Source organism: Lepidochelys olivacea, assembly GCF_965140295.1.
Source record: "Lepidochelys olivacea isolate rLepOli2 genome assembly, chromosome: 4".
In the NCBI taxonomy this organism is placed as follows: Eukaryota; Metazoa; Chordata; order Testudines; family Cheloniidae; genus Lepidochelys; species Lepidochelys olivacea.
In genome coordinates this window covers 126,454,000-126,468,206 of record NC_140414.1, presented here as the reverse complement: position 1 = coordinate 126,468,206, position 14,207 = coordinate 126,454,000, and the positions used below count along the sequence as shown (strand labels likewise).

Here is a 14,207-nt window from a genome sequence, read left to right as displayed (position 1 = left end):
TGTGAACTAGAATATCATCCCTAGAATCATACTATCTATGTGACAAGAATGAATTTTTCTTTAAGATGCCACTGTTAATAGGATAATTAATTCTCCTTGGGAAAGACAGTATTAGGAAGATGGAGGCTTGGTCCAGTGTTTAGGGTTCTAGTTTGGGCCATGGGATACCTGGGTTTAATTCCTGGTTCTGCCACAGATCTCTTGGGTAAGTCATTTCATTTATCTGTTCCTCATCTGCAAAATGAGGATAATCGTACTTCCCTACCTCAAAGGGTGTTGTGAAAATATAAAAGACTGAGGTGCTCAGATGAGGGGGCAGATAGATAGTATTGCTTTAAAACAATCAAAATTATACATTAAGAACCAGTGCTTTTATCTTGCTAATCCCTTTCAACAATTGTTTCCAGCTAATCAAAAAGTTATGTCTACAATAAAAATACAACAAAAATATTGAACAGTCCTGCAGATGAAATTGCTTTACCAAGGGAATAGTAGGTTAAAAACTTCCATATTTCTTCAAATGTTTTAAATGTCACCACTATAAGGTCTTGGTCACTGTGAATAGACAACAATCTGGCAGACAGCTCCTAACAAAGCAAACAAACACATTATTTCATTATACTCTTACAGGTAATAATAGATTCATTAAGTTATATTAATAATTAAATTCAAGAAAAATGTTTCTATAAACACATCCACAAAATCTGAAAATTAAAAAGCTGAGGTTCTTCATAGTGTCAGTTATTCATCCACATTGCACATACAGAATAGATGAAAAAATACACACTCCACTAACATCAATGGCAAAACTTCCATTGGCTTCACTGGGGCCAGGATTTCACCCAATACCTTTAGCTACCTGTTTGGGTCATAAACATTCACCTAAATGTATACTGTGGACAGATTTCTCATCTCATTTATACTCTAAAGCTACATTGGCCACCATAAAATTCCATTACAGTAAAATTCAGAAGAGTGTTTTCGTTTGCTGTTTTCTCGCGGAAAATTTAGCTAAGCTCCCTTTGCCGACAGAAATGAACAGTTACTACAATTTACACCAGTGTAACTGAAACCGGAATGTGATCCTGTGTGCGTATGAGAGAGAGAGAGAGAGAAAGAGTGTGTGTGTGTGTGAGACAGAACATTTAAAAGCTTAACTAATAATGTTACATCTGTGCCTTTTAGGGGAGTAAAAGTTACTGTGAAAGCCCACAATAAAAGGTGCACTATGAATAAGACAAGGCATGAACGAGGCTGGGGTCTCTTTCTCATAAGCTGTGTTGGAGCAGTATGTAAACCATGTCTGCAGTTATAAAGGTAAGAGCTACACAGCCCGGCAGGAGACCCCCTCATAAGCTAATGGAGATACAGTATTCCAGCAATTTCTAGCCAGCAGTCTTATTATAGAGCACGATTACCTTTCAACTACGAGATGTTTTAAAACTGTAGGCTAGAACCTCAGCAGAGGAAGTGACCTTTTATCACAGTGTATGCACAAGAATGAGAATTAAGGTTGAGTTTACTATGTTGCTTCCCAACTGTGGCACGCTCATCCTTAATGTTCTAATAAGGCAGGATTTTAATGGAACATGTGTCAGAATATGGAGAGCACAATAAATCGTCTACTCTTCAAAGTAGCTTTGTCTGGTCACAAATTTGCAGTAAGTTTTACGGGAAAAAAAAGTTTTTAAATGATATAATTAATTATGAAAGTGGTGGTTGGACATTAGGAAAAATTGCCTGACTGTCAGGGTGCTTAAGCACTTAAACAAATTACCTAGGGAGGTTGTGGAATCTCCATCACTGGAGATTTTTATGAACAGGTTAGACAAACACCTGTCAGGAATGGTCTACTTATTACTTAGTCCTGCCTTGAGTGCAGGGGACTGGACTAGATGACCTATTGAGGACCCTTCCAGTCCTACATGTCTGTGATTCAAAGATTATTAATTCTGTAAAGAAACTGCCACACAAAGGTATGTTTAACACAACCTATGCCAGATAACATTTCACCCACTATTCCTTAATAAAAGAGTACTGACCTCCTTTGAAAAGCGCTTTGAAGTCTTCCAGTGAAAAGTGCTATATGAGAACTAAAAGAAAAGGAGTACTTGTGGCACCTTAGAGACTAACAAATTTATCTGAGCAGAAGCTTTCGTGAGCTACAGCTCACTTCATGGGATGCATGCAGTGGAAAATACAGTGGGGAAATTTATATACATAGAGAACATGAAACAATGGGTGTTACCATACACACTGTAATGACAGTGATCACTTAAGGTGAGCTATTACCAGCAAGAGAGTGGCGGGAGGGAATTGCAACTTTTAGGTCTGTAATCGAGTGACCAAAGAGATTACAGACCTAAAAGTTGAAGTTCTTCAACAACAACAAAAACTTCAAAAACAGACTCCAACGAGAGACTGCTGAATTGGAATTAATTTGCAAACTGGATACAATTAATTTAGGTTTGAATAAAGACTGGAAGTGGATGGGTCATTACACAAAGTAAAACTATTTCCCCTTGTCTATTCCCACCCCCCTCCCACACCCCACTGTTCCTCAGACATTCTTGTCAACTGCTGGAAATGGCCCACCTTGATTATCACTACAAAAGATTCCCCCCCTCCCCCCACTCTCCTGCTGGTAATAGCTCACCTTAAGTGATCGCTCTCATTACAGTGTGTATGGTAACACCCATTGTTTCATGTTCTCTATGTATGTAAATCTCCCCACTGTATTTTCCACTGCATGCATCCCATGAAGTGAGCTGTAGCTCACGGAAGCTTATGTTCAAATAAATTTGTTAGTCTCTAAGGTGCCACAAGTCCTCCTTTTCTTTTTGCGAATACAGACTAACACGGCTGCTACTCTGAAATATGAGAACTAGGTATTATTAGTAATATTTTACTCATTTCAATATCTTGGGAAATATTCCATCAATTTACACACAATTTATGTTATTTTTCATTTATATAACATAAATGGATTACAAAAAAATGCTGCTGTCTCTTTAAAAAACTGAAGCGTCATATTCCCAGATGGTCCCCCTCATCTGCACATAGATCTATGTATTCCAGTCTCTACACCTGATTAAATATTAATACAAGAACAGAATTACAGTCTTCTGAGACCAAAATCTATTAATAAATTGCCTCCAAAGGCTGAAATATCACAACCTCTAGGCATCCTGCATTACTCAATATCAAAACAAATTCACCATTTTATAAGTAAATTTGGCATTATAAATCTTGCTTTTCTTACCATCCTTTTCCTAAATCTGTTCTTAAACACTAGCAGTGCCTTAAAATCCAGTCATTTGTGCACAGTCGTTTCCCCGCCCCCAAGAACCATGCATCAAAACAGACTAGCAAGAAAACAGGTTATAAAGTCGGTAGAAATAACAATAGCAGACGTGTAATAAAAGATCTTGCACAGGAAAGAGACAACAACATGTAGAAATGGATACTATTAACTCAGTGCTAAGTAATGAAGATTTCAGTGTTTGACTTGTTAGTGAGAGAGACGGGGAATCCATATTAAAATGGATAATGCAAACATGAACCATGCAGAAGACAACCACAGAAGATCAAATAGTTATCATTCCACCAACATGAAATGATGATGATTCCAATCATTTTTGAAACTGATGCTATTGAGTAAAAATGTTTGGACCCAAATCTATAGCATCCCAATACTTGGGGGCAATCCTATCCAGGTTTGGTGAGGAGCAGTGGTGAGCTGGAGCCGGTTCGCACCGGTTCATTGGAACCGGTTGTTAAATTTAGAAGCCCTTTTAGAACCGGTTGTTCCACGAGGGACAACCGATTCTAAAAGGGCTTCTAAATTTAACAACCGACCAAACGTGGTGTCTTAGGCGCTGACTCCATAGGTGCTCCAGGGCTGGAGCACCCAAGGGGAAAATTTGGTGCACCCACCGGCAGCTCCCTGCCCCGCCTCGGGCCCCAGCTCACCTCTGCTCCGCCTCCACCTCCTCCCCTGAATGCGCCTCCCCGCTCTGCTTCTCCACCCCACACCCCAGGCTTCCCACAAATCAGCTGTTCGCACGGGAAGCCAAGGAGGGCTGAGAAGCAGGCAGCGGCTTTGCGCTCAGGCCCAGGGAGGCGGAGCGGAGGTGAGCTGGGCCGGGGGTGGGGGGCCGCGAGGAGAGCCTCCTGTGCCACAGCCAGTAACACGGGGGGCGGGGGTGTGCCGGGGAACCGCTCCCCGCCCCAGTTCACCTCCGCCTCCCTGGGCCTGAGCGCAAAGCCGCCGCCTGCTTCTCAGCCATCCCAGGCTTCCCACCGAACAGCTGATTCGCAGGAAGCCGGGGGGCAGAGAAGCAGAGCTGGGTGGCGCATTCAAGGGCGAGGCGGAGCGGCAGTGAGCTGGGGCTGGGGAGCTGCTGGTGGGTGCTCTGCACCCACCAAACTTTCCCCATGGGTGCTCCAGCCCCGGAGCACCCACAGAGTCGGTGCCTAAGGCGCCACTTTGGATGTGATCAGTGGGAGGAGCAGCCGCTCCGCCTGCTGCCCCCCAGCTATGCTCCCCCGCCCCTAGGAGGCAGGGGGACCTGCCAGATGCTTCCTGGGAGCCGCACCAGGTAAACACCGCCGGGACTCCCCACCTTGCCCCCCAGCAGGCCCCTCTGGCTCTTAGGGGAGGGGTGGGCACCCACTACGGTGGCCCATGAGACCGTCCTGCCTGGTTCTGGGGGCAGTCAGGGGACGGGGTGGTGGGTGGATGGGGCAAGGGTCCCGAGGGGTGGGGGGGATGTGAAGGAATGCGGGGGGTTGGATGGGGCAGGAGTCCCGGGGGGCGGGAGTGGGCAACAACCCCCTTGGGGGGTGAGGAGGGACCGGCTGTTAAGATTTTGGCAGCTTATCACTGGTGAGGAGCTCATCCGTAATGCAAACCCGTATTACGGGAGAATAAAAAAAAAAAAAATGAACCCATGCCACTGATATGTAATTTAAAACTACAAATAGTCAACCCTGATAAATCCCATATTTATGCCTCTCTTCTTTACTTTACTTCTTTACTTACTTCTTCCAAACTCCTTGGAAAAATGTGATTTTTTTCCTTCCACTTTTTTACAAAAACACAAACAGCTAAAACTAGCTAGTTACGCTTTACATGCAATGCATTCAGCAGTTTTATTTAAAATGCCTTCTGCTTTGTTCTCCAGTATTTCTCGTTCCATTGCTATGGTAATAATTTTATTGTTTGGTTTTTTTCTAAATCTAGAACATAATGTCTTATTCCTTTCTTTACAGACATCTGCTATACACTTTATGTAACGTATAGTAACAATCACACTAATAAATAATTGATCCTATTCTTGTCCATTTCAATGTCCCAAATACTGTGGCTTATTTCACTTCCTCCAGTTGGGTTCATTTGTTCTATCAGTTGGTATTTGAGCTAAGAAAGGAAGGAGTGCATAACAAGACTAGTCTTGATTTTCACTGAGAGTCAGAAGATACAAAGGCGTCCACATGATTGTGTGTATCAATTCTGTGATCATTTATAGTTTGTCCCTTTTCATGTTTCTTCTTTTTCTGTAGACAGATTCTGCTTTCATTAAGTCAAGAAACTACTACTTCATGCCTATAGAGTTGTTTTCTGCATCCAGGTCAGAGACAAAGATACAAAGGATCTTACTTCCAAACATTCTTAATTGAATATTTTCAGTACACACAGTTTTGTGATATGGATAGCATTTCAGGTCCCTTTTACATTTGTATAAATTGTACAGTACCTGCAATTTGGGACTTACACACGTTATCTTATTAAATGAGTTGGTCTGGCACCTCTCACAATAGTTAGAATTTTTTTTTCTCTCTCTCTCTTTCTGTTTTTCTCCCACTTTTGTTGGACAGTTTCACTGGTAGGATGTGTTCTAGGCATATCCTTTTATACCTCCATTATGTGCATTAAAAGTGTGTATGAGGAAACTCAAGAGCTGTACCAATTTTCCATTTCTATATCTTGAATTCCATTTGCTTTTCACTGGGATGTTAAACTCCGTACTTGGTTTAACTGGTATTTTCTATTATTGTGGCGCTGTCTCCAGTGCATTACTCTAATCCGGTCCATTAATGAAGTGAAGTAGCCAGACTTTTAGAAGTGCTTACCATGCAACACAGCCCATTTTTCTTAAATGGAGTTACTGAGTCCTGACTTCTTTTTAATACCTGGCCACTCTGAGTGCCTAAACAGGAGCTGAGCCCTTTTGAAAATTTGGCCATTATTGTCGATATTAATATTCATTCATTTTACTATATTTTGGATTTGTATGTATCTGAATATTTGGTAAACCTGCATGTTTTCTCTCTCATTTTACTTCATCAAACAGATGTTGTAATAGTGTGATCTGTCTGATCCTTTGAGAACTGGAAGTAAATTTCTGATATAAATAAGACCAAGTTATCCCAGAGTGCCACTGTCTCCATTATTATACCTTCTGTTCCTAAATACGTAACAGCTTCATGCCATTTAACGAATGGGCAAAATTCATCTGGGTTTCTAGTGTCGGCGCAAAGCCCTACACATCACTTAAGCCCTGTACAGGTATCAGGCCAGGTTGCCTATGCAAACCATATGTGTAATAGGAATAGTTTCCTCATTGGTCCTGCATAAGCCAATATAGAGGGTCCTCTTGTGAGAGCCTGTGGGCCCTTGAAGGGGGGGAAGAGACACATGTTGCTCCCACCTTCACATTTCCAAACTCAGGAGCATGCATTTTTGCTCCCCTGTGCCAGATGAGGTGAAGGAAAATCAGTCCTTTAATTTACATTAAATGGAGCAGATTGAAGCCAATGTCATCTCCTGTAAGCAAGTATGGCCCAGAGACATGTAGAGATCCCATTTTGATCTGAGCAATTTTGGTCACCCCCAAGTCAAAAATGACCGTGTCTGTGGACTGCATTTGACCACCTTCAATTTATACACACACATATACAAATGGGAGAACAGACCCTTGCACGTTTCAGAGGTTAGTTCGATGATGCTGAAATGTTTTGGTAGACTCTGTTATTGATAACACCCCAAACTGTTCTGTAAATATACCAGAGCTGACTTACACTAAAAACTGCCATGACCTCCCTGCTGTCATTCTCCAGAAGACGGAGTCGTCCTCTCAGTTCTCCCTGCAGTTGGGGGTCAGGAAGTCCACTCTTTCGTTTTACCATGATTAGCTTCAGGGAGATATCTGAGAAGAATATTGGTTTATAGTCACACAAGTTCTTTGGAATGGAAGAGCCAGTTCTGCCGCATTTCATTTATCAAGAAAAGGCTACTCTGCTGATCAAGAGAAATATAGAATAGAATACCACCACTAGCATGACATCCATGGGCATTTGCTAATTCTGAATCTACAAAAATACAAGGTTGTAAAAAAATAGTGAAACTCACCAGAATACAATGAATAATATTGTGCACTTTAACCTATTCCCGTTGCTCGGAGCAGCAATTTTAATAGGAATGACAATAAACTTTCACTTGAATGGGCCCCAAAGCACTTTACAAACCAATATGCTATAGAAACAATACACGGGGATCACTTCACCTACCACTCACATGCTGACATCTGTGGTGAGATGTGGCTGCTATTTAATAGCAGCTGGCAACATCACAAAAAAGTTTGAAAGAAATGAAAAATAACTTTTTCCAGCAGAAGCTGTGGGTGGGAGAAGGAAATTAGGGTAAATAGAATGTAGGTAGTTACCCTGCCTGAGTTAGAATTGAGCCAGGATACAAATTATTACTAGAACTGGTCATGTTTCCTCCGACCCCCCACTCCACCCCCATGGAAGACTTTGACTTTTTGTTGAAAAATCCACAACCAAAAATTTTTGGCTGAAACACAGACATTTTCAGTTTTCAGATGAAAAGTTTTCAACAAAATCTCAAAATTATCCATATAAAGTAAAAAAAACCCAAAAAACCCAGTCCTACTTATTATTCCCACTCATAGAATCTTTGAGGCCAAAATGAGCAAGACCTTGATTTTACATGTCTTTAGAAGTAGGGCACCAATAAAACACAATGCCCTCTAACAACAGGCTGAGGAACTGTTTCATTCCTAGTGCAGAGGGAAGAGAGCAACCTATTGAAAAATGTGTTCTCGCTAAGCCTTACCTAAGTGATTGTAATACCTTCCCCAAAACTGTATCTTCACACATTGTCCTAAACTGTTATGCACTGTTAGGAGTCACTTCTCCGAGGACCATTAACATTCTGACAGGCTCAGTTAATATTAAAGCTAATGTAACAACTTGTAAAATCTCTTTAAGGCTGGGTTGAAGGGTGTTATGGAAGGGCAAAGCATTATGAAGGAAATTGTTATTTAGCTGCGCATCAGTAAACTTAGAGTCAGTCATGAACATGATAAACTGTAAATGCTCTGAATACTATTGCTGAGATAAGTATTAATTTGTACCACTGACTCATTCACTTCCTTTGCAGCTATTAAACAGTACTTCAACCACAATAAATCCTAAAAACCATTATCAAATTTTCAACCAAATACACATACATGACCCTAATAAATAAGCAATTTCTGTACTTAAATACTAGATTTTTTATGTTTTTTCTTCAAATTATTCCAAGAAATTAACCAATAATCCTGATAAATCACCCCCTTAATCAGCTAAAGAGTTAATATTGACTGATGTGAAACACTTCTCTCTGTAGAGGTTGAGCATGCTGCCCCCTTGGCCAATTTAGAACACACTTCAGGACTCATTAATATCAATTGGAGTCTACCTATTTATGTTACTAGGCTCTGAGTCAGATCTTTAAGAAGTAAGGGCTCAATTCTGCAAGGCGCTGAGCACTCCAGTCTGATTCAGTGAAAGACTTAAGCAGTTGTTATTCATTAAGGTTATTCCCTTAAAATTAATTACTTATGTATTTTGCTGGATCAAGCTAGAGTGCTCAGCATATGTGAATCTCTCCATTAACTTCAATGGGCTTTGGATCAGACTCTAATCAATTGGGACCAATTGGAATTCACGGAGTTGCATTTGCTTACAGTATGTTCAAGTTGGTTCAAGTTCTGGACCAAATGTCTAACTCACCAGAGCACAGCACTGCCTTTAGGACACCAAACCATCTTGAGGTATCGTGCAAGTCATTTACCTATGCATATATGTAGTTACTCTATTTGCTTGAAAACAAGGAAAAATCAGCTTGAACTACAGTGGTTGCCTCTGAAAGTTTTATCCAATGGACTATTTATTTTCCCCACAGGTGAGGCGGGGGAAATCTAAACAAACAGAACAGAAACATGACATTTTCAAGTCACTGAGCAGAACATGAGCTGCTCAACAACCATAAGTACTAGGGCTCAACTCCCATAAATACTAGGACTGCAACCCTGCTGCACCTCCGTACCCGGAAAGTATTCCTACATCTTTGCTAACAGATACAGCATGGCCAAACCTAAGGGTTCACAAAACATAGAGAGGGCCCTAAAGATCACGAGATTGACTTGAAAATCATGATATACCATAAATATTAAGTTCTTCTTATGGTGCCTTCTGGCTTGAGACCATTGAAGGTACAATCTGTAAACATTTTCAGGCTTTTATCCAAGAAGACTTTGAATTTTGTTTTTTTAAATAAAAGCTGAGATTCTCATCATATCACATGCCTCCAGGAGCTAAGGTTTTTAAAAAAAAAACATTAAACATTGTGAGACTTGTGATAAAATTGCAAGAGTTGGCAACCCTGGAAATATCACTTATCTAGTAGCTCAGCTGAAGAGCAAAGGTTAGTGGAAAAAAGCAAATACTCAAATGATGTGTAACAGAGAAAAAGGTCCTTCCTACCTGTTGGAAAACTTTCTGCTGGACTGGGTGGTATCCTTGAACTGGCCTTCAGGCAGTTATTCTGAGAAAAGTCTATAACAAATAAAATGTCTAGTAAGAGGCATTTTCATAATCAGACTGAGTAAAAACAGCATAAACATATTTTAAAGTTCTGATCCTTTGCAGTGAACAGTAAAGGAAAAAGGTTGTTTATGCACAAAGAAAGTCCCAAAGACTTCTTAAGGGAATTTAAGGGTTTTTTAAGTCACCTCGCTCCAGAAGGAGAGATGGCAGCTCAGTAAACTGAGTGGCCATGCTGTAAGGCACTGGAAAAATCTCCTCACGCTGCCTCTTTCACTTCTGGGCCTGCTCTGGAAGAAGAGATGGAGGCTCAGTAACCCTCTGCCATCTCTCTTTTCAGAGCGAGGAGCCAGTTTTAGTGGTTCCCCATGAGGGATGGGGAACCACTCCCTCCAGAGTCCAAACCCAGCTCAACTGCCATCTTTCCTTCCACTCACATCAGGCACCTTCCACCCGAGCTGAGCCCACCACGCTGGGATCTACATCTCCAGGGACAGGAAACTCTAAATGGCAAGGGTTGTACCACAGAGCCCAACCCAGAGGAGCAACCTGCAACTGAGCTCTCCAGGGCCGGTGGACAGGAATTGCCCAATGTGGTCTTCCCAGCAATGGAGCAGGGACTCTCCAGCTGCCCCACATGCCCCTGCCCAAGCCCCTTCCACTCCCCCTTCTCTGGCTGACCATGATTCTTTTAATCCTCTCCTTACCAGTCACAGAGCCACCTACTCTCCCCTGATCAACAATATCCTTCTTCCTTCAGTCGCAATATCGCCATGCCCTGAGCCCCAATATCTCCCCTTTCCTGCCTTCTGCTCTCAGCCCCAATATCATCCCTGTCCTGCCTCTAGCCCCCAATATCTCCCCTGCTCTCCCTCCGCTTAACCCCAGGCCCCTTGACATACTCAGTGCTACCCCAGTCACCCCCATTCCTGCCCCCCATGGATCTCAGCTCCTCAGGTCTGTCTTCTGTCCAGTGTCACCAATTAAGTGATTCTATCACTAGATCTAGCAAAAGTCACCAGAATGTCACCAGATGCCATTAAAAGTTTAGTTCGGTGACTTGTCACAGCGAAGCTTGAAAAAATCTGTAGCAGACCTAAAAAAAAAATAATAATAATAATCACCAGATCTAGTGACAAACTTGTTCAATTGGCAATACTGTGGAGGCTGCAGTGTGAAGAGACGGCGCCCCTGCCTCCCGGTATGCATGCCTCTGCGAGTTCCAGCCCTTCCTTCTCCCCCGCAGGACTTCAGCAGTGTAAACCAGCATATTCTGTGATTCTATTTCCACTCAGTGTTTTCAACCCAGTCCCACGGCATTGCGTGAATACACCTCATGTTGAGGGGAGCCAGTAATGTTTGCCTCCTTGCAGAGTAGGCTGGGGTGCGGTCCCAGACCCATTGCAGAGGCAGCAGCAGTGTAGCACTCGCTCAGTGCCAACCACCGGTTTTAACTCACGCTCTGGAGCTAGACAAACTCACGTACCCGGCAGGTTGGGTGGAGGTGAGAAAAGGAGAACGTTTGCCTCACAAGCCTCCACAGCTCCCACTGCAGCAGGATTCTCGGGAACTAGGTAGCCATGGGAACCCCCTGCAGCAGTCCAGCACACCCCAGGGGCTCATTTATGAATTGTGACTCTGCACAAGGTAACACTGACCACATGAGTATTATCTAGCACAGGGGTTCTCAACCTTTTTCTTTCTGAGGCCCCCCCAACACGCTATAAAAACCTCCACAGCCCACCTGTGCCCCAAACAACTGTTTTTCTGCATATCCGATAGATTAAAAGTCAGGGCCAGCATTAGGGGGTAACAAGCAGGGCACTGCCTATGGCCCCACGCTACATTGCTCGGGCTTTGGCTTCAGCCCTGTGCAGCTCAGGCTTCGGCTTTCTGCCCTGAGCACCAGATAATCTAATGCTGGCCCTGCCCTCTGGTTTATTTTGGCGAACCCCCTGAAACCTGCTTGTGGCCCCCCAGAGGGCCTTAGGCCTCTGGCTGAAAACCACTGATCTAGCACAAGGAAACCTCATTAGGATGAGAAGGGGACGATATAAGACACTTGTCACCATTGTAAGTATTATAGATTATATAGGTGATACCCGTGAGTAGATCTTTTCTGGCCTCTCTCAGTCCATTGAGATGGTTTCCATGAGTTTCAGAGGGATGGGATAACAATATATTTACATTTATCTCCTTTCTTCCAGGCATACCAGCCGGTGTTTGTGTGGGGTCCTATGGCTGCATCCTTATGGGATGGTTTGACATTGAGCAAATACTCAGTAAGTTTGTCCCCTCAATATCTACTTCTTATCTAGTCAACTAATTCAAATGTACAGTTTTAAAAAAACCTCCAATCTAATCTCTATCAGTCTTTGAATAACAAAGACTCCATGTAAAAGGACTAAAAGGCTTCATCCTTCTCTCTATATTGCTGACCTGGATGGAAGAGGGAAGAGAAAATAGATGCAAAACATTTAACATACCTTTCAGCTTGAGTTAAATCTGGCAATATGGCAGCTGCGGAAGAGGCCTAACTGGATTTAATGAGTATTATTATCATAAGTATAATCATTTCGCATCCAGACTGTCAGCTCTGATTCTCTGCTTAGTCACAAGCCCAAAACAAGCCACTTTTAGAACTACAATGACATGCTACTGCTTTGAGCATGAATAGAAGTCTAGAGTGCCGCTTAATTAGGAACTGTTTTTGATATGTGGACTTGTCACTATTGCTATTGATACAGCACCAGGGACTAACTTTTTCAAAAGTTTATTTATGACTCACTAAGTGCTTCAATGGATAATAACCATTTTCACATATATCAGTTTCAGGGGGGAAAAAACCAACAAGTTTTTCTGTAACCTTATGCAAGTACCAGGGATCATGAGCAATCATTTGTGTGAATTAAATATAGATACAAGTTCTGATTCTGATCTCATTTTCACTAGAGTAGCCTAGGAGTAAATCCACTCAGATTTACTGGAGTTACACCCATATCAAACCAATCTAAGTGATATCTTAAACAAGCCCAGGGACCTAACAGTAAGGCTAAGGCATACCTAACTTTAAGCATGTGAGTAGTCCCACTGAAGTCAATGGCACTCTTTGCATGTTTAAAGATAGTCACATGCTTAGTTATCTAGCTAAACTGGAGATTGAATTCTGCCCTTGGAGATTGCACCTGGCTCCTGGACTGCAATTGGAGTTGCATTTGCGCATCAGAGGATACAATTTCTCCCTAAGCCATTTGAGATACAATTTGTAAAAACTAGCAGTTCTTGATGATTGGGAGAAATAGTCTACAGAAACAGTACTCATAAATTTAGGGGAGGATTTGAAAAAGTTTACTCAATCAGCTAAAACTGCTAGGGGAATTTCAGTAAGGAGAATATAATTATCAGAGTTGGTATTTGGTTCAGAACATTTGGATTAACAACCCTCCTCCTAAGAAATGTGGGGTCCATGGAATATTTAATGAACACAAATGATCAGTAATTCTAAAGACAGAGGCCCTAGATGCGCAGTGCCTTCTAAGACTATAGTTGGATATTAGTTCAATTCTGAGTCAGAGAGAAGAATGTCACTTACTGAATCTCCAACACCAACCCTAAAGCAACTAGGTGTTCATAGGAGTCCAAACCAATCAACCCTCTTTGTGAAGTCTGATGGATCTTTGCAAAAAGCGAGTCTTTCGCAAAGTACTTATATTCTACTATTCCCTTGGCCCTGGAATATTGATACAATGTAATCCTAAACCTTATTTTACCTCTGATTTAAGATATTCTGGAAAAAAACCTGAAAAGGAACCATTAATATGGTCATTTAGCCCCTTTGGAAAGGAAAGATATAGTTGTTTGTATTGCTCAGTTTAACAGTTGTAGAAGTTCTTTAGGAGGGAAAAAAGTGCACAACTGAAAACACACCCGACAGTTCTCAGCTTTGTGCAGCACAAACAAGTGAAGAGCAAAAATGACCAGATGATATAACAGTGAAGGACTTACCCATGGCCATTTGTCCTTGCAAAGAGACCTCCTCTTCCATGTTAATCGATGTGGAAATGGCAGTATTAGCTGCCACATGCATACAATCAGACACACTCCTCCCCAGCTGCTGTTTATTTCCTTCCCAAGAGCTAAGTTGTTTCCTTTCCAGATAGGGAGCAGAGCTGCAGAATCCTTCTTCCTCCATCAGGGTGTGGAGCCCAAAAACAGAAACATTGCATTCCACTGCTGCTGCTGGAGCTCCATCACTTGCAATGCCAAGCAGTGCTATAGAATTTGCATCGTCCGAATTCTAAAGAGAATCAACA

At 42.2% G+C, this 14,207-nt stretch overlaps 1 protein-coding gene across 2 annotated transcripts in view; it reads right to left on the bottom strand.

Annotated features, from left to right (window-relative positions):
- Nucleotides 1-14,207, bottom strand: part of SH3TC1 (SH3 domain and tetratricopeptide repeats 1) — a 51,168-nt gene that overhangs the window by 29,526 nt on the left and 7,435 nt on the right. For both annotated transcript variants that reach the window (XM_084625859.1, XM_084625860.1), the window contains 4 exons: nucleotides 13,900-14,191; nucleotides 9,835-9,906; nucleotides 7,084-7,211; nucleotides 482-587 (listed from right to left, as the gene is read on the bottom strand). In XM_084625859.1, coding sequence (XP_084481985.1) covers nucleotides 482-587; nucleotides 7,084-7,211; nucleotides 9,835-9,906; nucleotides 13,900-14,086 — 493 coding nt within the window. In that variant the 5' untranslated portion in view covers nucleotides 14,087-14,191. The remainder of the gene's footprint in view (nucleotides 1-481; nucleotides 588-7,083; nucleotides 7,212-9,834; nucleotides 9,907-13,899; nucleotides 14,192-14,207) is intronic.